The sequence below is a fragment of the Sorex fumeus genome, unplaced genomic scaffold (genome assembly GCF_029834395.1).
Source record: "Sorex fumeus unplaced genomic scaffold, SorFum_2.1 ptg000048l, whole genome shotgun sequence".
NCBI lineage: Eukaryota > Metazoa > Chordata > Mammalia > Eulipotyphla > Soricidae > Sorex > Sorex fumeus.
In genome coordinates this window covers 6,195,681-6,222,833 of record NW_026606105.1, presented here as the reverse complement: position 1 = coordinate 6,222,833, position 27,153 = coordinate 6,195,681, and the positions used below count along the sequence as shown (strand labels likewise).

Genomic DNA, 27,153 nt, shown 5'->3' with positions numbered 1-27,153 from the left:
GATATGGTGCAGAGAACATGCAGAAGTCATCACTGGCTCTGAGTGTAGGTGGGAAAGGAAGGATTCTCTGAGTTGGTGTCTGTTTTAATCTATTTGCCTGAAGGTAATGTCTATGTTAGTAAAGTAGATCACATTTAGAGGTGTGGCTTTACCAATCCTTTCCCAATTTCTCTTTCAGTCAGAGGCAACACCTGGCTGACCTGAGACTGTGTCATTCAAGCCTCATGTAGTCTGCCCTTCATGAAAATTGGGTGTGAGAGTGTCTGGGAAGTGGTGAGATGCCACGGCAGGCAATCTCAGCTGGTCCTGTAGGCGCAGTGATGGGGAGTTTGTCTATTTCGGAGGGGATGGTTTTCTAATTCCACTGGAAGAACACCCAATTTACCAGTTCCACAGAATCTCAAGGTCTGGAAAGAAATGCCCAATTAAATAATTTTTAATTTATTTGCAGAGATTAAAATCATATTCCATAATCAGTAATCAGAAATGGAATTTTATTGATTTATTTTCTTGATAATTCACATTTGATAATTCACCATTCTTCTAAGTTTTCTTGGAGCAAGCAATATGAAATAAATTTGTTCTGTGACTACTTAGTTTAAAATGATTAAAAATATCTTTTTCTGCCTGTGAATAGGTGGAGGAGGGTACTCTATTTTACAGTGATTCAATCAAAAACATTTAAAAAATAAATTGCAGTAGAATTTTTGAAATCATCCCTAGATATTCCCTTGTGCTTAACTTTTTTGTGCTGCCAGATTTTTTCTTATACTTTAAAAACTTTTTAAATTAATTTTTTATTTTATTAAATCACTGAGATAGAACATTATGAAACTGTTCATAATTGGGTTACAGTCATACAAAGTTCCCACTCCCATCCCTCCACCAATGTAATTTCTCAGCACTGGTGGGAAATGACACTTGTGGAGGGATGGGTATAATTTCCCAGTCCCCAGTTTCCCTCCCACCCTCAAAACACCCCCCACCCAACCTGCCTCTATGGCAGGCACCTTCCCCCCCCCCTCTCATTTTAAGCATTATGTAAACACATTGTTTTCAAATAGCCCCTATTCCTATTTTTTCTTTTGGACTCATCGGACTGGTTACAATAAGGTACTAATTTCCTATTTTTCAATTCCATCCTTTCATCAAACTTTTTGCATGACTTGTATTATGTTCTTCATAGTGAAAAAAGCTAGAAAGCTTCTTTTATAGGCTTCATTCTTTTTATTTTTATTTTTATTTTTTTTAGATTTACAAATCTTTGTGCTTGGGTTTCGGTCATACAATGATCAAATACTCATCCCTCCACCAGTGCCCACCCTCCACCACCATGGATAATATTCCCCTCCACCCCCCCTCCCACCCTGCCTCTGTGGCAGGGCATTCCCTTTTGTTCTCTCTCTCCTTTTGGGTGTTGTGGTCTGCAAAAGAGGCATTGAGTGGCAAACATGTTCAGTCCATAGTCTACTTTCAACATGCATCTCCCCTCCTGGGAGGATCCTTCAAACACCCTTTATTTGGTGCTCCCTTCTCTATCTGAACTGCCCTTTCCCATAGAATACCCGGCTGGCCTCTAAGCTATGGAGTAATCCTCCTGATGTTGATCTCAGTTATTCTTGGGTATTAATCTCATATTTTGTTATTTTATATCCCCCAGATGAATGTAATCTTTCTATGTCTAGCCCTCTCTTTCTGACTCATTTCGCTTAGCATGATACTTTCCATGTTGTACCACTTGTATGTAAATTTCATGACTTCATCTTTTCTAAGAGCACATAGTATTCCATTGTGTAGATGTACCAAAGTTCCTTTAACCAGTCCTCTGTTCTTGGGCACTCAGGTTTCTTCCAGTTTCTGGCTATTGTAAAGAGTGCTGCAATGAACAAACAAGTGCAGATGTTACTTCGACTACACATTTTTGCCTCTCTGGGGTATATTCCCAGGAGTGGTATCGCTGGGTCAAATGGGAGCTCAATTTCTAATTTTTTGAGAAACGTCCATACTGTTTTCCAAAAGGGCTGAACTAGTCGGCATTCCCACCAACAGTGAAGGAGCGTCCCTTTCTCGCCACATCCGCGTATAGGCTTCATTCTTAATCCTACATAGAATCTTACTGCTTTGGAGTAAGTCCAGACCACGTAGCTTGAATCATAAACCCATTCTCCATTTGACCCTTATTTTCCTATCTGATTTTAAATTTAAATTCATTGAAAATGTCAGTTTGAACTTTATAAATCTGCTATCTGATATCCTGTGCTGTATGATTGATGTTCTTTGCTTAGAAAAAGCATCCATTTATTATGCATTAGCTTTATTAATTTCCTATGTCCTTCAAGACTTACTTCTTACTCAATTAAATTTAATACCTATCATCTGTATGCTTTCCATGGATGCTGTTTAATAACAGCATCCAGAATTGTACCTTGGTTTCACTCCACAGTGAGAGTAGACTAGGGATGGCATTTCTGATTTTGATTTTGTGGGACTCACTGCAAATCTGTTTATTGCAGTTTTCAGTTGTAAGAATTGGATGAAAAGTCAATTAGTCTTGCATATATTTCTGAATACACCTGGTACACAGAAATATCATTTGCAAGGCATGTAGTTTCCTTTATTCTCAAGAAATTACAGAGAAATAAGGCTTTATTACTGATGGATCTGGTACCCAAAATTGTAAAAAGCATTGCTATGTAAACTGTCCTGAGTTTTTTCGGCTGGCAGATCAATATCTAACAAGATTGTTAGAAGCAGCCCCATGTGATTTAAGCATCAGCTCAACTCTAACAATGGATGATGGAAACTCTGAAATGATGGATATTTGTTTTCTAAGTGAAATCACATCACTTGTCAATCTATGTGTGTGATGAGGGAACATGAAGTGAAGGAATCCTGAAAGGATGGTGTTAAATGAAAAGGCTTTCCTGAAACAGTGTGAATCATTGAATGTGATCTCTCTGAAAGCAGTAATTTACCATCATTGCTGTGAATGAATGAATTTTTGTGTAGTCATAGCTAGACTGAGAGTGTTTGTAAATGAATGCAACATTCACAGACTAGAGGGTGGAGGAGGTTGGACTCTATGATGTGTGAATATGTGGATTGGAGAGTAGATGGTTGAATGGAGGTGTGGGATTCCTAGCACATTAGTAGTTGGCTATGAAGAAAAGCTGCATTGCTATGATACAAGGACAGATAAGACTATATTAAAACTCTATCATGTGACTCGAAATCTCTGGAGCCTGCTAAACTCTCCTCATCCAGCTGTCTTTGTCTTGGAGGAGTGGATTCCTAGGTTGTTTTAATGAGTCATTTCTAAGGATAACAGGAAATTTAATGAAGGAATAGTAATGCAATCTTTGGAGGATTTGCATTCAGGAAAAGCAGCTAGCCCTCAGAACACTATGAGTCTTTTGTCACTGGGGGAAATTAAGAAGGACATTTCTTTGCTGAATGTTGGTACCTACTTGTTCATCTCAGTGTTTCTCCTGCCCTGGGCATCAGTACTGCAACTGCTGAATTCCTCAATGCGTCAAGATGATTCCTATTTTATTTTCTCTGCTATCATTGTCACCACGACTTTTGATTTGGTGGGACTCACTGCAAATCTGTTTATTGCCGTTTTCAGTTGTAAGAATTGGATGAGAAGTCAGAGAATCGTTTCTTCTGACAAGATCCTCTTCAGCTTGGGCATTGTGCGGGTTCTTGTGATGGGACTGTTTCTCTTGAACACTTTCGGCTTCTTCATTTTTCCTGATCTTTTCAGGTCAGTGCACGTACCTATTTTTTTCCTGATGTGCTGGATGTTTTTGGACTCCTCTAGTCTTTGGTTTGTGACCTTGCTGAACACCTTGTACTGTGTGAAGATTTCTAACTTCCAACACTCAGTGTTTCTCCTACTGAAACAAAATCTCTCCCCAAAGATCCCTGGGCTGCTGCTGGCCTGTGTGCTGATGTCTGCCTTTACCTCACTCCTATATGTTGTGTTCAGACAGACTTCACCCACTCCAGGACCCGTGGTTGGAAAAAATGGCACAGAGTTAGACCTGAAAGAGGACATTTTTTTCTTGCTGACCTCTTATGTCTTGAGCTCATCTCTGCAGTTCATCGTGAATGTGACGTCGGCTTCCTTGCTAATACATTCCTTGAGGAGACACATACAGAAGATGCAGAGAAATGCCTCTGGCTTTTGGAATCCCCAGACAGAAGCTCATGTGGGTGCCATGAAGCTGATGATCTCTTTCCTGGTCCTCTACATTCCCTACTCTGCTGCCACCCTGTTCCTTTACTTACCTTCCTCCGGTTCGATGCCGATGGTAGCCAAATTAATTTGTGTAATTATTTCTAAGCTTTACCACCCAGGACATTCTCTTCTCATTATTCTTACACACCCCAAACTGAAGACCAAGGCAAAGCAGATTCTTTGTTTCAAAAAATAGCAGAATTTCAGAAGATAATGGTGGCCAGAGTAACTTTATGGTTTGGAAGTAAGATTTTTTTCTGTTAGAAGAATTTCCAGAAGTCTGAAGAATTTACTTTTCATTTCTGATTTGACTTCCTGGACATATATATGTTTTTATTCATTTAATTTTTAGTATACCCCTTCCCCACTGATTTTTAAAAATTTAGGCACTTTCTCTTTGAAATTCATTTGGACCACTGCTTTAAAAAAAAAAAGAGTTGACAATTCCTCTATTGCATACCACAACACCCTAAAGAAAGGAGAGAGCAAAAGGGAATGCCCTGCCATAGAGGTGGGGTGGTGTGTGTGTGTGTGTGGGGGGGGGTTATAGATTGGTAGGGCTACTGGGATTATTGGTGGTGGAGAATGGGCACTGGTAGAAGGATGGGTACTCAATCATTGTACAACTGAAACCCAAGCATGAAAGTTTGTAAGTCTACAACTGTACCTCATGGTGTTTCACTAATAAAATATATATATAATAAAAAAGAGTTGAGATAACTTATAGCCTTGACTTACAAGATTATAGATGTTTATGCTTTCTCAAAATATGTTTTATGCCACAACCACCACCAAAGTATCATTTTCTGTTTAATATGGTCAGTATCTGCCACCCCCTTTGGTCTCTTTTCTTTTCTGCCCCTTTGGTAAATTTAGTTATGATTCCTGAGTTGATGGACTTGGTGTCACTTGATTTTTCTATAAAAAATGTATTATGATGTATTTTCATGAATATTGCATACCTATATAATAGAAGTTCACACATTGTTCTCTAGACTACTGAAATGTAATGGGAGGTTCCCTCAATTAAATAACAACTTATGGGGCTGGAGTAATAGTACAGCGGGTAGGGTATTTGCCTTGCATGCAGCTGAGCTGGGTTCAATTTCCAACATCCCATATGGTCCCCTGAGCACCGCCAGGAGTAATTCCTGAGTGAAGAGCCACGTGTAACCCCTGTGCATCACCGGGTGTGACCCAAAAGCCAAAAAACAAGCAACCCCCCCAAAAAAATTTATGGTTCATATTACAGGTTAAAGTGTTAAGATATAGTTGGTGAATACTGGGAAAGAGACCAGTGTTTGGCAAATAAATGGTCATTGGGAGCCAGACTAACCTTGAGCAGTCAGCAAAAAAGGAAGCAAAATAGAAAGTTTGAGACAACAGAGAAAGGTAAAAGAAAATGCATGTTGTGGCAGATTTATAGAAGGTTTGTGAGCTTTCTAGCTCACAATAACTGAAATATTACTCCAAGAAAGGGCAGAATTTCTAAGGTTGTTATGCAGAGAAAATTAGGCCAGACTTGTGATATGGGGGAACATGATCAGAATTGAAGAGCCTAATATTGGCTGGTTCAAGATTGTTAAACTTCAGTGCACTGACTTGAGGTCAAAAGAAAGCATAAAGGAGTAAATTTAACATGGAGTATAAATTTATGAAAGACAGTTACCCAAATGATACAGAATTTGGTGGAAATCCAAGGGGATCATTGGATTGGTTGTGGGAGTGCCTGACTTTTGTTATATTCATGTTGTCTGTTCATGTACTTTTGTGTTCAGTTATATGGGTACTATTGAATTATCCAGGAAGACTTATTTTTCTGTTGTTGAAGCAACATGATTGTGACTACAGAGGATAAAATCTAAACATAGAACATTGAAAAGGTTTGGGATGGGAATTACATTGATATAATCTATGGTGATGACAACATTCTTATATAGTAGTCATACTTCTTAGAGTAAATATTATTAAATAGGCAATAAGTATAGAAAAAGGAAAACCTCAGCAATCTCCAACTTTGATGAAGACAGAATTTTCCCCCATTTTTGGCACCAGAATGTTGACTTCACAGAGTCAGTAAGAATTACCCAAATTAATAATGTCATATTATAAGGCCTCAGTATATTCAGCATATTAGAGTCTTAAGATTAGGGGATAAAAAGGTTCCTGTAAGTGACTAGTTTCATATGATCTATCACACAGGAACTTTAAATGAGAACTGGAAACCACCATGGTTCTCCTAGTATTTGGTCTCTTATGTTATCCTTCTTCCTTCCACAATAAGAACATTGCTAGGTACCGAAGACTTGGGAACTGTTTTACAGCTGACAATTTACATGATTCTCTCTCACAGCTTCTTTGTATATATAGACACTGCTATGTTACCAAGTTCTGCTAATATGAGTGAGTGGAAGTGATAGAATTCCTAGGTGGTGCCCAGATAACAGCAGGCCTTTTATTCCACTTCTCCTTTCCTTCTTCTGTTGGACAGGAAGGTGTATGTGATGACTGGCCACCTTGGGCCACATGGATGAGGAGCCTGGACCAGTGGAGCAGCTTCCAGCCTAGAGGTGACTCCTGGGTCCTGACACCACGGAGCTGTCACCCAGCTCTGGAGTTTTCAACTGATCTGCAGGACTGCTCAGAAGACTCTGCCACCCCCGTTGTTCAGACACTGCAGTTGTGTGTCTCTGTTGAGTTCCTCTGTACCTTGGGCTGTACCATATCTCTGCATACTACTGTGTATGTTTATGATGAAATGGTATGTAGGGATTGATTGTCTGATTTACAAGAAACACTTTTAATGTCTAGGAAAATCCAGTACACTACCGATAAAATAAAGATTAAATGTGTAGCTTTGGTATGACACTGGTTTTGGTTAAAAATAACATACCTTTGTCCCACGGTGATTCAATAAATAAATAAAAAAAATAAATAAAAATAACATACCTTTGTCCTGCCACAGAGGCAGGGTGGGATGGGGGGAAGGGGGGTGGAAGGGATACTGGGATCATTGGTGGTGGATAATGGGCACTGGTGGAAGGATGGGTATTCGATCATTGTATAATTGAAACCCAAGCACAAAAATTTGCAAGACTACAACTGTACCTCATGGTGTTTCACTAATAAAAATGAAAAAAAAAAAACATCCCTACACAAAGAAAATAAAAAAGGACTGTTATTTTTGGTTGAAAAAAATTTTTTTTGCTTTTTGGGTCGCACCTGGTGATACACAGGGGTTACTCCTGTTCTGCACTCAGGAATTACTCCTGGCGGTGCTCAGGGGACCATATGGGATGCTGGGAATCGAACCTGGGTCGGCCATGTGCAAGGCAAATGCCCTACCCGCTGTGCTATCTCTCCAGCATCCTTTGGTTGAAAATTTTGTAAATATTTCTCCATTTTAAAGTTTTTATAATGGACATTTATTTCTTTTGTGATCAGAAAAGCACATGTCTTTAAACATTACATAGACATGCATACATTTATGTCTAAGGGATATGTACAGTATAGGCATCTCAGTCGAAAGGATGTATTGTATGATGTCAGGTTTACTACTCTCACTAAGAAAGACTAATATTTTAATACTTTTCCTTTTGATTTATGTGAACTCTATTTTCTTTTAATGGCATTATTCTGGCATTTTTTCCCCTAGTACCGTTTTCATTCCTCTTACACCCTCCTTTCCTCCTCTCATATAGGCCAGATATATATTTTTTTAAATTAGAATTTCAATCAGGACCATTTTTGCTACTTAGAACATCTAGAATAAAGAATATCTGGATTCGGGGGTATGTGTCGCCAACAGGTCAACCTGTACCTGCGGGTAGGAGTATCAGCAGCCTGATGGTGCTTTTAGACTTCCTGACATTCTAAAATTGCCACTGTGCCTTTGGCCACACCCCAACAACTTGGGACCAAGTTTACCAAGAAATTAAATGGCCAAAAGTTAGGTATGTGGGAGCCATGCCACCAGTCACCTCTGGCTCAGCTATATAAGCTTATCTATTGGCCTTGTTTCAGAGACCCATAGATAAATCTCGAAAGAGGTCAAAAGCCTCAGTTAAGCTTGGACTCGTGCATGGCTGAACAGACTGGGGTAAATTGGAGGGGGCGGGTTAGCCTGGTGGCCCGCCCAAGCAGAGCCCCCATCAGCCATTTGCTTCCACAATCCAAAATTGCTGCCATGCCCCTGGCCTGACTTTACCATCTCAGGATGGGCCTCACCAAGATATAATCTGTTGAAAATTCTGGTATGTGGGTTTTTTTTTTTCAAAGAGGTTTTATTGGATCACTGCGAGATAATGTTACAAACTTGCAGGATTGCATTTTAGTCGAAATGTGCTCGAGCACCCATCTCTCCACCAGTGCACATTTTCCACCACCATTGTTCCCAGTGTTCCACCCTCCCCCCCCCCCCACTCCTTGCCTCTATGGCAGGTATAATCCTTCTTATTCTCTCTCTAATTTTAGGCATTATGATTTGCAATACAGATACTAAGAGGTCATCTTACTTTCAGCACATATCTCCTATCCTGGGTGATTCCTCAGTCATCATTTATGTAGTGTTCCTTTCTCCATCTCAACTGCCTTTTAAACCCAGCACGTGTGGCCAGCCTCCAAGCCATAGTGTGATCCGCCTGGCCCTTATCTCTGCTGTTCTTAGGTATTAGTCTCATATTATGATACTTTATATTCCACAAATGAGTGCTGTCATTCTATGTCTGTCCTTCCCATTCTGACTAATTTCCCTTAGCATGATACTCTCCACGTCATCCACTTATATGCAAATTTCATAATTTCATGTCTTCTAATAGATGCATAGTATTCCATTATGTAGATTTACCAGAGTTTCTTCAACCAGTCATCTGTTCTTGGGCCCTCGTTTTTTTTTTTCTCCAGACTTTGGCTATTGTAAACTGTGCTGCAATGAACATACAATGAACATATCATTTCTGCTGCATTTTTTGCATTTCTGGGATATATTCCCAGGAGTGTTAATGCTGGGTCATAGGGAACCTCAATTTTTAGTATTTGGAGGAAATTACATATTGTTTTCCAAAAAGGCTGGACCAATTGGTACTCCTACCAGCAATGAATGAGGGACCCTTTCTCCCCACATCCATGCCAGCACTGACTGTTCTTGTTCTTATTAATATATGCACGTTTCTGTGGTGTAAGATGATACCTCATTGTTGTTTTGATTTGCATCTCCCTGATCATTAACGATGTAGAGCATTTTTTCATGTGGCTTTTGGCCATTTGAATTTATTTTTTTGTGGAAGTTTCTGTTCATTTCTTCTCCCCATTTTTTGATGGGGTTAGAGATTTCTTGTAAAGTTTTACCAGTGTCTTGCATATCCTGAATATTAGACCCCTATCTGATGGGTATTGGGGAAATATTTTTTCCCATTCCATGGGCTCTTTCTGTATTTTGCTCACTGTTTCTTTTGAGGTGCACAGCTTCTTAGTTTAATGTAGTCCCATTTGTTTATATTTGTTTCCACTTGCTTGGTCAGTGGTGTTTCATCCTTAAAGATGCCTTTAGCTTCAATGTCATGGGGGTCCCGCCTACATTTTCCTCCATGTACCTTATGGATCCAGGTATGATATTGAGGTCTTTAACCCATTTTGATCTGACTTTTGTGCTTGGGATCTGAGTTCATTTTTTTTTTTTTTTGCACGTAGCTGTCCAATTTTTCCCAGCACCACTGTTGAAGAAGCCTTTTTTGCTCCTTCATCAAAGATTAAGTGATCATATACTTAAGAAGCTGTGTGAGAATATTCAACTCTGTTCCATTGGTCTGCGGGTCTGTTTCTGTTCCAATACCGTGCTGTTTAAATTACTATCGCTTTATAGTACAGTTTGAGATTGGGGAAGGTTATGCCACCATCTTCTTTTTCCTAAGGATTGCTGCGATAGCACAGCGGTAGGGTGTTTGCCTTGCACGCAGCCAACATGGCCGACCCGAGTTCGATTCATCCACCCCTCTCGGAGAGCCTGGTAAGCTACCGAGAGTATCTCGCCCACACGGCAGAGCCTGGCAAGCTCCCTGTGACGTATTCAATATGCCAAACACAGTAACAGCAAAGTCTCCAATGGAGACGTTACTGGGCCCGCTCGAGCAAATTGATGATCAACGGGAGGGCCTTTACCTTACTGGGCCCACTCGAGCTTTAGCTATTCACGGTGGTTTATTACTCCATATGAGTTTCAGAAGTGTTTTGTCTATTTCTTTGAAAAAATGTCATAGGTATCCTTATGGGGACTGTGATATGCGGGTTTTGTGACTGAAATCTCCAGGCTTTCTCAGAGGTGGGATGGGCTACAGCCCCATTCCCTAATTCCCTGTACTTCTGGAAGCCTTGGCAGTCACATCCACACCCCAACACTTCCACTCAATTGAAAAGCTACTCCAGCCTTACTGTCCCAATAAAAATACTGAATTCCCTGAACAAACACCATGATCTCTCATTGTATATACTGCAAAACATAATGCATAAAAGGAAAGAGAGAGCGAGAGAGCAAGAGAGCAAAAAGAACAGTGCCTCCCTCTATGGGGGTAGGGGGTGAGAGGTTGGGGGATGGTGGTGAAGAAATGGGGGACATTGGTGGTAAGAGATTTGCACTGGTGGAGGAATGGGTACTGAATCATTGTATGACTGAAAGTCAATTATGAACAGCTTTGTAATGATCTATTTCATGGATATCCAATTAAATTAGAAAACAAGTAATGTGGAGTTCATGCCTAATTCAATCAGCTACATCAATGGCTAAAAAATAGCAGTTCTACTTTAAAAAAAGGAATATCTGGATTCTGCTTAGGCATTGCACACAGTCATGGGGCATTAGGAGATTGACTGGTTTCAATATGTTTTGCGTCTAAGAACTTACTCACCAGGAATAAAAATTTTCTTGAGGTTTCTTTCTTTAAGATATAATAGTATCTCTGGGGGTATGGTGCCGCCAGCAGGTCTATCTGTACCTGTGAGGCGAGTCCATCAGAAGCCTGATGGCACCTTCGGACTTCCAGATACCACAAAATTGCTGCTATGCCTTTGGCCAGATCCCAAAAACTTGGGGCAAAGTTTACCAAGAATATAAACGGCCAGAAGTTAGTTATGTGGGAGACACACCCACAAACCACCTCAAGCCAGCTGTATAATTGGAGGCATGGCCTCTCTGGTTCCTGATCAAACTGCTTAATGGCTATGATCCCAGAGACTCAGAAACAAATCTCGGAACCCAACTGCTTTTGGCAGAAATGCATCCAGTACCTGAAGTAGGTTACCAGTGCTGGGCTACCCCAGGTGGGAATAGGTTTTGTGCCTTGGCCTGTTCCCCCTGGAACAGGCCACTGGACAGTCAGGTTTGGGCCTGCAGTGATGAGACACGTGGGGCCTCATGGGATGGGGCTGGAGCCTGCCGTTTTCTCCCTGCCCCAATGAGAACCCGAGTTGCCACCCACAAACGGCCTCTCTGGCTCCTGATCAAGCTGCTTAACGGCCATGATCCCAGAGACTCAGAAACAAATATCGAAACCCAGCAGCTTTTGACAGAAATGCGTCCGGACCCCACAGTAGGTTACTGCTGCCGGGCCACCCCAGGGGGGAAAGGGTGCTGTCCCTCTGCCTATTTCCCCTTGCCAGCTCGGTGGCAGCCATTCTTCAGAGGCCACTGGGCAGTCAGATTTGGGCCCACAGTGACGAGACATGCAGTGTCTCACAGGATGGGGCTGGAGCTGGCCCTTTCTTTCCCACCCCAATGAGACCACAAGTCGCCACCCACAAACAGCCTCTTTGGCTCCTGATCAAGCCGCTTAATGGCCATGATCCCAGATACTCAGAAACAAATCTTGGAACCCAGAGGCTTTTGGCAGAAATGCGTCTGGTTCCTGCAGTAGGTTAACGGCACCAGGTCACACCAGGTGGGAATAGGTTTCATGCCTTGGCCTGTTCCCCCTGGCGGCCTGGTGGCTGCTATCCTCCAGAGGCCGCTGGACAGTCAGGTTTGGGCCTGCAGTGACGAGACATGCAGGGACTCATGGGATGGGGCTGGAGCCGTGTCAACAAGACCTCGAGTCACCGCCCACACACAGCCTCTCTGTCTCCTGATCAAGCTGCTTAACGGCCATGATCCCAGAGACTCAGGAACAAATCTCGGAACCCAGTAGGTTTTGGCAGAAATCCCTCCAGATTTAATTGTTAAAATTTTGGAATTTCAAAATTGCATGGCATGTGACATCAGATGTTATTCATAACCAGTAATAGAAAACAAATTGTCTAATGTTGCCTTTTCAGCAGATCTGAGTGTTGGGGTAAAATCCTAAATAATAATGGTGGGTCTGGTGTCAAAATATTGAATGCAATCAAAGTAGAATAATGTAGGAATCATCTGCCCCACAGGTAGGGGGAGGGTGTGGAATGGAGGTATACTGGAGTTTTTGGAGGTGGAGAATGGGCACTGGTGAAGGTCCGGGTGTTTCATTGTATGACCGAGATTAAACCCTAAAGCTTTGTAACTGCTCTCACAGTGATTCAATAAATTCATTCATTTCATTTCATTTCATTTCATTTCATCATCCTGTTATTCGTCGATTGCCTCGAGCAGGCCCCAGTAACGTCTCTTTCATCCTAGCCCTGAGATTATATTCAAGGCTCTTTAGGAGAATGAGACTCATCATTGTTACTGGTATTTGGCATATTTGGTACGCCACGGGGAGTTTGCCAGACTCTGCCCTGTGGGCAGGCTACATTCAATAGTCTGCAAGTTTGTCCAAAGTAGGAATGAGATAATAAGATGTCACAAAAAGATGTCCTGATAAGATGTCTGGCTGCCGCGAATGCGGTCGCGCGGTTCCGGGAGCTGGATTTTATAGTCTCTGAGTCTTGGCCGTTGATGGGATTACACGGCGCCAGGGGGCCAGATGGTGGGTGTGACCCCCGCCTACTGGAATTTGGAGGATCTGGGTGGAGGATGCTCGACTCCAATCCGAGTAGGCTGGGAGATCTCGGCCCCAGAACCCGCGTGGATTTGTCCCTCTGCCAGTACCTTCATGTGTGCGGAGAGTGGTCTCAGCATGGTGGTGGCTGGTCCTGGAGGTCTTCGGCTGCCGGAGCCCTGGTCGGGGCGGGGAGGAAAGCTCAACCCGCTCCCCTCCAACGGGCCCCGGCGAGGAACAGCCAGGCGCTTATTTCAATAAATAAAATTATAAAAAATGAAAAAGAAAAAAGTAAGGTGGAGTTTATGCCCAATTCAATCAGCCTAATCAGTGATTGAATAAAGAGCAGTACTCCTACATTAAAAAAGATATAATAGTCTCTTTAATATAGTATCTATATTCTTCACACCTCATGAAAGAGACTGATGCTCCAAGTATTTTGTTAGGAATTATCATGTTTTTGAAATGTAGACTGGGCATAAGCTAACATCTATGGATCATGAAAACCTTCACTGTGTTTGTTAGAACTTGAGGCATTGCCAGCCCAGTACTGTTGGAGATGCACTTTCACCTGCTATGTTCTGTACAACTCCTCTGTAATGAGTGTTGGTATCTATAAATGGAAAGAACTCAGACACAAATGGGTTAAATGAACAGCCCAGAATCATAGATGGAGAAAGGGTAAATTCAGACCCCAGCTCATCATTTGATCTAAAATCCATTTCCTCCTTTCCTCTCTCTGCGCCCTCCACACCCAGAATCACAAAGTGGGTGGAAAGACACAGGAGTTGAGTAGATGATAAAAGTTACAGCAATTTCTAGAACAAGGAGAGAGTATTCAAAATTATACCTAAAGCAAGATTTGTGTAGCTGAGAAACTACCCAGACCTGATGAGATTCTCTCTCTCTCTCTCTCTCTCTCTCTCTCTCTCTCACACACACACACACACACACGCACACACCGCACACATACACACACCCCTCCCCTCTCATAGCACATTTGAAAATGTTGTGGGTCTTTCGCATCCTTACATGAAATATATGAAAAGCCATTTTCTCCTTTTGGAACCTCCATGCTGTAAATGTTGTTCCTCTTTAAAATGCCCAGTAAATCCAGGAATTGCTCTCCTTATTCTTTCAACATTTTTTATGTTCTTTTTGGGAGGCTTTCTATACCCTATCTTCAAATTCGGGCAGCATATGCTGCTCCAGCCCGTGTGCTGCTTGTGCCCGTGTGGCCGAGCACATGTGTAGCCTGCATCTCCCCTCTTTAGATGTGTGCTTTTATGCTTTCCTATCCAATGCAAGGATAGATATATTGGATAGATATGTAGATAGAAATATGTTCACTCATGTTTCCACATGCTTGACCCAAGCATGTGGAAAGCGGTCTGGAGAGTGGCAGCAGTTGGGTAGTGGAGGTTGGCTGTCAGAGCTGGGTCCTTTGGGTCAGGGAGGGCTCTCACTCGCTCCCCTCTGGGGTTCCCTGAGTGGAAACAGCTTGGCGCAGAGTCTGGTGGCATGGTTATGGGGGCCTCCTTTTATGCTCCCTTCCAGGAGAAGCAGCTGTGAGTTCTGGAGGGTGGCTGATGAGATTATCTGGTGACAGCAGGAGGTGACTTATAGGTGTGATCCCTGGGTCACCGGAGACTGGGGGAAGCAGGCAGAGGATTGCTGCTCCCGGGTCCCAATGAGCCCAGAGTCCAAGGTCACAAAGTTCCACATTACCTGGGTTCCTTGGGACTTCACTCATGCGTGATGCTTGGCCCAATCATGTGGAAAGTGGTCTGGAACATGGTGGCAGTTGGGTAGTGGAGGTCGGCTGCCAGGGCTGGGTCCCTTGGGGCGGGGAGGGCTCTCATCTGCCCCACTCTGGGGTGCCCTGGGTGAAAACAGCATGGCGTGAAGTCCGGTGGCATGGTTATGGGGAGCCTCCTTTTATGCTCCCTTTCATTAGAAGCAGCTGTGAGTTCTGGAGGGTGACATACCATAAGACACTCCCTACCCATTTTCCATAATTACCACACCATATTTATATACCTCTTGGAGAGCCCAGCAAGCTACCGAGAGTATTCCATCTGTACGGCAGAGCCTGGGAAGCTGCATGTGGCATATTCGATATGCCAAAAACAGTAAAAATAATGGGTCTCATTCACCTGATCCTGAAAGAGCCTCCAATACGGCAGCATTGGGAAAGACGAGTAATGAGAGGGTGCCAAAATCTCAGGGCTGGGACGAATGGAGACATTACTGGTGCCTGCTCTAGTAAATTGATGAACAATGGGATGACAGTGATACAGTGGTCTTCAAATTCACCTGTTTTGTCTTCAGCTTTTTCCATTCTTGAGTTCCTGCATTGAAGTTTTGTTGTTGAGCTTCCACAGAGTTGCCAGGGGCAACCCGGGCTACACTTTGTGTGATCAGGAGAGCAAGAGGTGTCAGGGAACAAAATGGGGCTTTGTGCAGGCCAGACGTACCCCTTTGCACTTTCCCTGACCCCACTCATTGTTTTGTTTTGTTTTTTAACTTCAATTATTATATATCTCAGCTCAATGATTTCTGTTTTTATTTTCCTTATAATTTCTCTTATTAAAGTTCTTATTTATTTCATCACTTTAGTGAGCATTGTTTGGATTGTTGCTTTAAAGTCTTCATCAGGGAGTTTAGAAAACTATGATATGTTTGGGATCCTTCCAGCCTTTTAAAATTTTTAATTTTTTGGATAATCCCAAAGTGTTAAGTGTATTGTACAGTACTGGGGATTGATTGAACTCGGACCTCCTGATGTAACGTATGTGATCCAGCCCTCTGAGCTACCTCACTGCACTACATTGAGACTTTGTCTTCATTTATCAACGTAGATGAATTTCTTTCTTCCTTCATTATCTTGGAGCTATGTGAGGATTTGGGGTTAAGGGTTTTTTTTTAGGGGTTAAGGTTTAAGTTCAAAGGTGATGTTTGTGAGCTCATGATAGCAAGTTCCAAAGACAATGACTATGTCTACGCATTTGTATGGACCTGAATAACTGCCAGAAATTTGTGGTTGTTTAGCAACTACAGCCCTGAAGACTACTGAGCCTGGATTATGATCCTGGGTTTTTAGTTGCTTATGCTTAGCTGTTGCTGTGGTCTCAAAGTCCAGAAGACCTGGGCATCTACTGGATTGCAGTTGTGAATCCTAAGAACAGCTATGCCACCTAACTGTCCCTCGTACTGCCAGGTGACTTGTGTTTACCACTATCTGGCAGCAACTGGAATGTAATGCTCAGCTCTTGATAAATGGCCTTTCTTAGCATCTGTGTCTGGTATCTATTACTCTCACTACCATAGACTTATCAATACAGTGGTCATGTACTCCAAAAGAAAATTGATACTTCGAATCATCTGCACAAGTTAGTTTATTTCATTTGTGTTTTTATCACTCAAAATTTTAGTTATAAATTTGTGATGATATGACTCAGTAGGAAAAATTTGGGGCTCTGTCATTTAATACTTATGTTAAGGGGCACAACTTTTACTTCCATTTCAGGATCAGTGGCACTGACTGAACAGTTTCTATTTTACACCATTTAATCCCGCTTGGTGGTGACTATGTCAGTGCCTTGCGTGGGATTCTGATGTTTCCCCTTTCTCTGTTTTGTCCCTGAATCTTTCCTCTCATGAATCTTCTTGAGTGATTCTATGTGATATTTTAGAAAGATATTTTTTTTTATTGAATCACTGTGAGATAGACCCTTATACAGTTGTTCGTGATTAGGTTTCATTCATACAATTTCCAATACCCATCCCTCCACCGGTGTACATTTCCCAGCACCAGTGTCTCTAGTTTCCTTCCCAACAACTCTCAAAACTCTCAAACCAATCAGCCTACCTCTATGGCAGTCACTTTTCATCTCTCTCTCTTCTCTCTCTGTTTCTCTCTCTGTTTCTCTCTCTCTCTCTCATTTAGGGCATTGTGGTTTGCAATATAGATACTAAAAGGTTATCAGGTATATCCCTTTACCTATATTTAACACTCAGTTCTTGTCCAGCGTGATTATTTCTCGCTATTATACTGGTCCCTTCTCTATCTTACCTACCCTCCACCCTACATGTAACTGTGGTTGACTCCAAGCATTGACCAATCCCCCTAGCCCCTATTTTCCCTGACTGTGGATATTAGTCCTCTATTATGTACATATATATTTATTTATTTAGCATCTATATGATTCTTCTATCATCTTTTCTGAGTGGCACAGAGCCTTGCTCCCTTTGAAACTGTGCCCAAGTTATCCATCAACTCCAGATTTGTGATGCAGATCTCTTCCTCAGCGTGTGACACTGACTCCTACTATATTTGCATGCTAGCTAAGAGGTGCTGCTGACTTTAGAGCATAGATTTAAAGCGACAATTTATGTGATCAGTGAAGTCAGAGAGGACTCATGAAGCTGTTCTACACCAGCCACAGCTGGGCAGAGACAAGTAACAGTGAAGCAACGGTGGATGTGACAGAATCACAGGGAGAGATTTCAAACCAGGAATGAGAGTGTGCATCAACGAAAGGAACAAAGATCAGTTAGGTGACATGTTGGGACTCACAGAGCAGGTCTTCATGATTCTGGTTATCATTCCGTTTCTCCTGGGTATACTGGGAAACGTTTTCATTGGGTTGATCAATGGTGGCAGCTGGTTCAAGAACAGGAAACTTTCTTTGTCGGACTTTATCATCACTCTCTTGGCTCTTTCTAGGATTATTCTGCTCTGGCTTCTCCTGATAGATAGCGCTTTATTGGTGTTACCTACCAAAGTACATGGTGATACGATTATAAAGGAAATGCTGGGAATTTTGTGGACATTTTCAAACGGTCTGAGCATTTGGCTTGCCACCTGCCTCAGTGTCCTCTACTGCCTGAAAATTGCCAGTTTCTCCAACCCTACATTCCTCTGGCTCAAGTGGAGAGTCTCCAAGATGGTTTTTGGGATGCTACTGGCTGCAGTGCTCTTGTCTGGTGCCAGTGCTTTGTCTCGGATCCATGAATTTAAGATCCGTGTTGCTACTAGTGAAATCAGTAGCACAGGAAATGTGTCTGAGCAATTTAGGAAAAAAAGTAAATATGATTTGGTCCATGCACTTGGAATTCTTTGGGACCTCCCTTCCCTAATAGTGATGCTGGTCTCCTACTTTCTGCTCCTCCTCTCCCTGGGGAGGCACATTCAGCGGATGCAGCTACATGGAACCAACTCCAGAGATACAACTACACAGGCCCATAAGAAAGCCACCAAAATCATTTTCTCCTTTATCTTTCTCTTTCTACTTTATTACGTTTTCATTTTACTTTCATTTTTCAGATTTTTCCTACCAGGACCAACAAAGGTTAAGATGATTGCAGAAGTATTTTCAGTGTTTTATTCTGCTGGTCACTCATTTATTATTATTTTAGGAAGCAACAAACTGAAACAGACATTTGTAAAGATGCTTTGGTGTGAGACTTGTCAACTTGAGATTGGATCCAAGGAATCCCTTGCCCCTTAGAGGGGCAGAGGGTATAGTAAGAACCCTGAGTACCTTTCAGAGTAATCTGAAAGATAGATAAACGGTTCTGAAAGAGATAGATCAGGTCTGTAGGATAACACTGTTTTGTCCTTCCTCGGGCAGTTTAGGTTTATCGGGTCGCACCCATCCCAGTGCTCCTGAGTCACTCCCATTCTTTCGTTTATTTGTAACTACTTCCCTATGCTCTCTCAAACAGTTAATCAGCTTATTCCCCTAATCAGTTTCTGTTAATTTGTAAGGTCAGATCTTTCTAGGATGATCACGATCACGACCATCCTGTTGTTCGTCGATTCCCTCGAGCAGGCCCCAGTAACATCTCCTTCATCCTAGCCCTGAGATTTTTTTAAAAAGTACCATATTCAAGGCTCTTTCAGGGTTAGGAGAATGAGGCCCATCATTGGTACTGGTATTTGGCATATTGGTACTGGTATTTGGCATATTGCCAGACTCTGCCGTGTGGGCAGGTTACATTCGGTAGTCTGCCAGTTTGTCCAAAGTAGGAATGAGATAATAAGATGTTCTAGGACACTGAACTTATATTGTAAGTTAATATTGCCTTTCTCCTCTCCTTACGTCTTTTGAATAGGTTACTTTAAAGCAATGTTTTTTTTTTGTATAGACACAAGAAGATAATTAATATTATGATTTTGTAACATGGGATTTAATTGACTTTGAATATTATTCCTTTCTGGGCATCTGCTTTCTCAACTTAAGCCTCAGTTGCCCTCATTGCCTAGCTCCCCCAAAAGCAGGGTCTCAACGATGGACTGGATGGAACCAGGGCAAGCGGTAAGCTATGTGCTACCCTGGCATGGAGATGGGCCTGGTTAAAGCGCCACAATTCTTACCGATAAGTTAAGAGCATGACAAATGCTGTCATGATCCAAAAGTAATGATGAGACTAGGACCCTGCTAGGGATAGGAAAGACTAATCTGGCCTGAGCACTGTGGTCTGAGATCAAGATGACCCCAGGACAGCAATTCTATAAGTTTAATGCATCTCTTACTGTGTTCATACAAAATGATTAATATTATGAATGTTTATATGTTTGTTGGACAAGGAGAGGAAAAACACACCCATGGAATTCCGGCCTTGGGTGGGTGGTCCTGCTGCAAGAGAATCCATCCTAGAGGCAGCATCCCCTGCGGGAAATAACTTTAATACTATTGATTGTGACCACACCTACGTGTAAGCCCAGTCCTCAAGGTTTTGGGGATTTAACTAGACTATAAGAGTGGGCTGAGGGAGAAGATCATAGGGAGATCCAGAGTCAGAGCCAGAAAGAGAGATGGGTTCCAGATCAGGGTCCAGGAGAGAAGGAGAGAGAGAGAGACAGGAGTGAATGGGGATGAGAATGGAAAAAACAGCATCTGATCAATCCACTGGCTTGGCTCTCGTCTCCCCCGCCATCTGGCTGGGGGAGCAGTCCTGGTCCCCCAGAACCTAGGTGGCCAGGGGGAGAGCCCACCCCCGCAACTTCAAGCACCCTTGATATGGGGACAGAGAGGCAGAGATAGGAGATGGATCACGGTCCTCCCATTGTTCATCGATTTGCTCGAGCGGACCCAGTAATATTGTGAGACTTGTTACTGTGTTTGGCACATAGAATACGTCACGGGGAGCTTGCCAGGTTTTGCCGTGCGGGCGAGATACTCTCGGTAGCTTGCCAGGCTCTCCGAGAGGGGCGGAGGAATTGAACTCGGGTCAGCCATGTTAGCTGCGTGTAAGGCAAATGTCCTACCCGCTGTGCTATCGCTCCAGCCCAGGAGATGGGTAATCCAATGAGATAAAGAATGTTTTCAGGAAAATATTGAGTTTCTTTAGATTTAAAAAAGAAAATCTTTCATACATCCAATGTCCTACTTGCTCCTTGACTCTGGTTCAGATGTGTGGGAGAGGGATGAGATGCTCTCTGCTTCACGTGGATAAATGTGTCCTTGCCTCCTCTGGATTCCAGAGAGAGTTCCTAGTTCTTTGCAATCTGCTTGCCCTGCTAGAATTTGAGGCTGGTTCTGTATGTGTGCTTTCTTTGCTTCCACTGATTCAAAACTGGGAGCTATCAACCAGTTCTCTAAGAGGGAGAAAATTGGGACTTTCACCTGCTGTACTTGCAACAACTTTACAGAAGGTGGAACAAGGTACAATAGTGAGATATTAGCCTACAGATGTTACAATATAGCTACCACAAGAAGCTCAGAAAAACCCTATAGACCTTGTAAAAAACTATCAGTGCTCAAGCCTTACTCCTGACACTATGCTTCGGGATCACTCCTGACGGTTCTTGGGGCACCATATGGGGTACTGGGTATCAAATCTCAGGATGGTCACATGTACACCAAGTGCCTTGTCCACTATATCATCTCTTCATCACTCCGTGTCCCTTCTCTTATACAAAAGCGCTTTTGTAAGCACCTGAGTTCCAGCTCAGGGATTTTTTTCCAGGCTTTAGTTTCTGGTTTTGATTTCAGGAGCCTTACTTATAGAACCCCACCACCACCTTGTGCCTTGGAAATATTCAACTTTTAGTTCTTAATCTTGTCTGTTCCTATGTGGATTTGTAATAGAACTTTACATACTCTCTCTTGACAACATTTTGTAACCTAGATGTCATTGTATCCAGTATTGCACCTTGGTTTCACTCACCAGCTAGAGTAGACAGGAGGTGCTATACTTCTGTTCTTATTTTGGTCTTTAGTAATATTATTTTCCAGACACATGTTGTCCTTTACACTTAGGAAATTACAGAAAAATAAAGCAATTAAACAGCTATTTGATACAAAACACTTTATGAAGCATTCCTGTGTATTGGGTTCCAGAGTCCTTTGGTAGATAAATGTCTAAAAAGGAAATAGCATGTGTGGTCTAAGTATCAACCTGCATCAGTAAAGGAAATAAATGACTGACCAATAAATGAAGAAATTTTCTTACGAAAAGCACAATGCAGCAAATGACTGTGATGTGAATAAACTTGTGTGACTCATGAGGAAATGCTAAGTAAAGAAATCTTCATAAAAGAATGGAATTAAAAGCAAAAGATTTTTTTTTTAAGAAAAGGGCTTGGGAGGTCCTTGATATTAATCTACTATTGGATGGCTGGAATTTACTGCAGGTGCAAAGGGATGAAAGATTTATGTTGACTTTTCTGGCATCATGGTTTGAGAAAGTAGTTATAGTGTCAAGATTAGAGAAGAGAGAGTTTAGATTTTGTAAATACATGGATGTGTGAATAGTATATGGGTGAGTAGGAATTGGGCATTTCTATCTGTCCCTGACTGGATATGAAGAAAGAAGATACTGTTCTAAATAGGGGTTTATCATATCAATCTATCATATCAATAGATATGAAACATTCTCATTTGATTGGAAATGTTTGGCTATGTCTTTTCATAGAGCTATCTTTGTTTCCAAGGAGTGGACTCCAAGATGCTTGAGTGAGTCATTTCTAAGGAAAGTAGGATATGATTGAAGAGATAGTAATGGAATCCATGGAAGATTTGCATTCAGGAAAAGCAGCTGTCTCTCAGAACACTGATAGTTCTTTTGCCACTGGGCAAAAACAATTGAACTTCTTTGCTGGATGTTGGTATCAACTTGTACATCTCAGTGTTTCTCTTGTCCTGTGCATCAGTACTGCAGTTACCGAATTCCCCAATGTGTCAAAACAATGATATCTGTACATCTTTATGTGCTATTTTTATTTCCATGTTTTTTGATTTTGTGGGACTCATTGCAAGTCTGTTTATTGCAGTTTTCAGTTGTAAGAATTGGATGAAAAGACATAGAATTGTTTCTTCTGACAAGATCCTCTTCAGCTTGGGCATTGCCCGGTTTCTTATGATGGGACTGTTTTTCTTAAATATCTTCTGCCTCTCCGTCACTCCTGGTCTTCTCAGGTCAGTTCATGCAACTACTTTCTTCTTGGTGTGCTGGATATTTTTGGACTTCTGTACTCTTTGTTTTGTGACCTTGCTGAACACTCTGTACTGTGTGAAGATTTCTAACTTCCAATATTCAGTGTTTCTCCTGCTGAAACAAAATTTCTCCCCAAAGATCCCTGGGCTGCTGCTGGCCTCTGTGCTGATTTCTGCCCTTATTTCCCTCATATATATTGTGTTCAGACTGACTTCACCCTCCCCAATACTCGTGGTTGGGAAAAATGGCACAGAGTTAGGCCTGAAAGAGGATATTTTATTTTTTCTGATCTCCTATGTTTTGAGCTCATCTCTGCAGTTTATCACAAATGTGATGTTGGCTTCCTTGCTAATATATTCCCTGAGAAGACACATACAGAAGATGCAGCGAAGTGCTACCAAGTTTTGGAATCCCCAGACAGAAGCACATGTGGGTGCCATGAAGCTGATGATCTGTTTCCTCATCCTCTACATCCCGTACTCGGTTGCCACCCTGTTCCTTTATTTACCTTACTTTTTGGGGATGAATTTGAGAACCAGATTCATTTGTGTGGCACTTACTACCCTTTACCATCCAGGACATTCTGTTCTCATTATTCTCACAAACCCTAACCTGAAACACAAAGCAAAGCAGTTTCTTTGTTTCAACAGGTTCAGGGGTCAATAGTGGCTGGAATTCACATTGTTGGGGTTAAGATTTTCGCTTAGAATTTCCAGAAATCTAAGGGTTTCATTTTTGTAATAAATTATCATTATGTCCAATGTGTGTGTGTGTGTGTGTGTGTGTTTGAGTGTGGGGTGTGGAGACTTCCGAACAGTGTTTAGAAGTCTTGGGGGTCACTCCTGGTGATAGTCAGTTCAAGGACTTTAGAAGTAAAGACTTATGACTTTAGAAATAAAATTAGAATATGAGGTGTTTCTCAGGTTCAGCAGTGCTACAGATCACCAGATCTACCCAGCCATGTTCAGGGTCCCTAAGGATTCACCAGGTGGTGCGGGGACAGGACTTGCTATGCTAGGAGTCTGGGAACAGAGAGCCCATGCATGCTAAGCACTTCCCCTTGGCCTTTGTGCTGTTTCACCCACACCTTAGAGGCAATTGTTTGGATAATATTTGAAAGTTAGGTACATGAACATCTCTTATGGGGCATGCATACTTAAATATTGGAAATTGCATTTTAAATTTAAATGAAGTATAAATATAGTTTCTCTATCATTATAGCCAATATGCCTATAGTTTACTTCACCTGTGACATCTGAGATCTGTCTGAGAACCTTCAGAAGTAATGATTTAACAGTGGGTAAATGGTTAATGTGAGTCTTGAGATTCACAGTTTTAGAGAGAAGTGAGAGGAAAGAAAAAGGTGTGAGGAAATAGGTTTGCATGTAATAGACACAGAGAAAAAGTTTTCAACTATTGGGTTTGCATTTTTGCTCTCAGGAAAGGGTAGGACTAAATTTCCCAAGTTATTCTGCAAAGAAGGAAAGTTTACAGATGGGGAAATGATATGTATTAAAGATCTTATCTTGGTGACTCCTGGGAGCTTAAAATTGGGGTGCTATCTTGAGGTCAAAAGCAACTGGTAAATGGCGCTAAGTAGATTAACACAATCTGAGTACAAATTTACAAAAGATGTTATCTCTAAGACTTATGGAATTCAGTGGAAAACCAGGAGTGTTGTGGGAGGGTCTCATTTTTGGTGAATTTATATAAGGTGTGAATGTGCTTGAATTTATGAACACTGTTATTCTCTGGAATAATGCTCCCCTCCTATTGTGGTGACCATACTCAGTAGTGCCAGAGGACCAGAGCCACTCTAAGAGATGCTTTACAGTACTGGAAATATCTTAAATCCACTCTCTCATACAAACAAGACATGTTTTCTACCACTCTGAACCACCTCCCTAGTCCCTTGCTTTTGAAAAAATTTTAATGGTTTTGATCATGAGACTATGACTAGAGGAGAACAGAATCAGAACATGTTTACAATATAAATCTGACAAGTTTAATAATGGAATTGGTTTATAAAAACGTGTATATTTTTGGAATTTAAGGGATATGTTATTTACATATATCATAATAATCTTATTAAAATAATATTCTCTTGGTGGAGGGTCTTGAGCTCTTTGGCGGTAATGAGGTGCAGTAGCTGTGTACATCAAAGTCATAAACATTAACACTATTGTAAACATGTGACCTAACTAATTAAATTAAAATGCAAAATAAAAAAGTTTGTCTCTTAAAAAATCTAGAAATCATATTTTCTTGTTCTGCCCATCTATATCTGGTTGTATGATTATTATAAATTATCACAATATAATTTTTTACTACAAAATTTGGAGCTGGAGCGATAGCACAGCGGGTAGGGCGTTCGCCTTACAAGCGGCCAACATGGCCGACCCAAGTTCGATTCCTCCGCCCCTCTCGGAGAGCCCGGCAAGCTACCGAGAGTATTCGATATGCCAGACACAGTAACAACAAAGTCTCCAACGGAGACGTTACTGGGCCTGCTCGAGCAAATCGACGATCAACGGGAGAGCCTTTACCTTTACCTTTACAAAATTTGGATATATTCATCATGTTAGAGTCTTAAAATGAGGTAGTAATAGGGTCCCTAGGATTAAATCACACTATGACATAAATCAATATCACAAGTCTCATGCTATACTACATTAGTTCTCTTTTCTTTTTTTTTTTCTATAGGAAGAAAAGTTTTAGGTATCCAGAATTTGGGGAACTGATTCTATTTTACAGCTTCTTCCTACATGTAGGCATTGCTGTTTGGCTAAGTGCTTGCCAATATTAGTGAGCAGAAGAGATGGAATTCTTAGGTGGTGCCCTGAGAACAGCAGGTCCTTTCTTCCTCTTCTCCTTTTCTTCCTCCTGTGGATGGGAAGGTGTATGTGATGACTGGCTACCCCGGGCCACATGGGTGAGGAGTCTGGACCAGTGGAGCAGCTTCCAGCCTAGAGGTGACTCCTGGGTCCTGACACCATGGAACTGCCACCCAGCTCTGGAGGGTTTTCAACTGACCCACAGGACTGCTCAGAGACTCCGCCACTCCGATTGTTCAGACACTGCAGTTGTGTGTCTCTATTGATTTCCTCCATAGCTTGTCCTGTACCTCAGATAATTTTGCAGGTCCTATAGCCCAGTATCTGCAATGACACCAGAGCATTTATTTCAACTAAGGAAACTGGGTCCCCATCAGATCTTCTTAACTCCTGACTGCATCTCTGGATAAATAGATTTATAGATAGATATAGATGATATATAATACTTAAGTGTGTGTATGTTTGCTCTGCATGCTACTGTGTATGTTTATGATAAAATGGTATGCAGGGATTGACTGATAGTCAAAGAATATTTTTATTTGACTGGGAAAAGTGATAATATTCTACCAAGAAAAATAAAAGCAAACATGTTTGTGCAGTATGTAATCAAGTTTTGTGCAATGTATTGTATGCAAATAAAACTACAAGCAAATTTAGGTGAAAACTTGTCTTTTTCTACATTTTGTACAATGAACGTATATTTATTTTGTTTTAGACAGAACACTTAATTTAAATAAATGAAATAAAGAAGTGAAATAAAAGCTCTGGCATTATTGCAGATACTGGACTTTAGGTTCTGAAAATTGCCTGAGGTATATTTCTTAAACCACTCTCTCCCCCACCTAAAAAGCAAAAAAGAAAAAATTGACTCCTACCTCACAACATACACATATTGATTCAAAATGGATTAAAGATCTCTACATTAGATTTGAATCCATCAAAACATTGAAGAAAAAATGGCAGAACTATTCACGGTATCAACTTCAGAGATGTCTTCAATGATTTGATTTCCTTAGCAAAAAAAAAAAAAAGAAATAATAGCAAAAATAAACAGAACTTCATAAAATTAAAATTATTTGCAATGAAAAATAAAATATGACTGAAATAAAGTCAACTGATTAATTAAGAGAAAATATTTGCACACCATATAACTGACAAGGGGCTCAGATTCAAGATATTTGAAGCACTCACAGACTCAATAGCGCAAACTGATTGATAACCCTATCAGAAAGTGGGGAGGAATAAATAGACATTTCCTTAAAGACAAGATATTTCATTAAAAAGGTGGCCAATGTATATATGTAAAAGTGTTCATCATCACTTATTATCAGGGAAATGCAAAACAAAATAATGAGATAGCTCCTCCTGTCAATAAGGATAGCATATATCTAAAAGACAAAACAACTAGCATTTGCAGGGAAGTAGTGAAAAAGAAATCTTCATTCACCTTTAATGGGACTATTGTCTGGTCAGCCTTTATAGAAAACAGCCTTTTAATTTTTAAAAAATTAAAAAAAAATAGAATAACCCTATGGCCCAGGATTTGTACACCTTTGAATATACACCGTAAACATCAACACTTTAGTCATGACCACCATGACATTAACTTCAAGCACATCTATGAATTGCAGTGCTATTTATGATGGTCAAGATATGGAACAGCCCAGATGTCCAACAACAGAAAAGC

General features: G+C 41.4%; 3 protein-coding genes across 3 annotated transcripts; all 3 read left to right on the top strand.

Moving 5' to 3' along the window:
• Nucleotides 1-3,404: 3,404 nt before the first annotated feature.
• Nucleotides 3,405-4,439, top strand: LOC130032411 (taste receptor type 2 member 4-like). Its single transcript, XM_056123965.1, has one exon. The coding sequence runs from the start codon at nt 3,405-3,407 to the stop codon at nt 4,437-4,439; it is 1,035 nt and encodes a 344-aa protein (XP_055979940.1).
• A 13,311-nt stretch (nt 4,440-17,750) lies between these two features.
• On the top strand, nt 17,751-18,698 carry LOC130032335 (taste receptor type 2 member 3-like). Its single transcript, XM_056123912.1, has one exon. It carries the CDS (start codon nt 17,751-17,753, stop codon nt 18,696-18,698), a length of 948 nt encoding a protein of 315 aa, XP_055979887.1.
• A 2,342-nt stretch (nt 18,699-21,040) lies between these two features.
• On the top strand, nt 21,041-23,298 carry LOC130032410 (taste receptor type 2 member 4-like). Its single transcript, XM_056123964.1, has 3 exons — nt 21,041-21,124; nt 21,376-21,410; nt 22,404-23,298. Exons 1-3 carry the CDS (start codon nt 21,041-21,043, stop codon nt 23,296-23,298), a joined length of 1,014 nt encoding a protein of 337 aa, XP_055979939.1.
• The last annotated feature ends 3,855 nt before the right edge of the window (nt 23,299-27,153 follow it).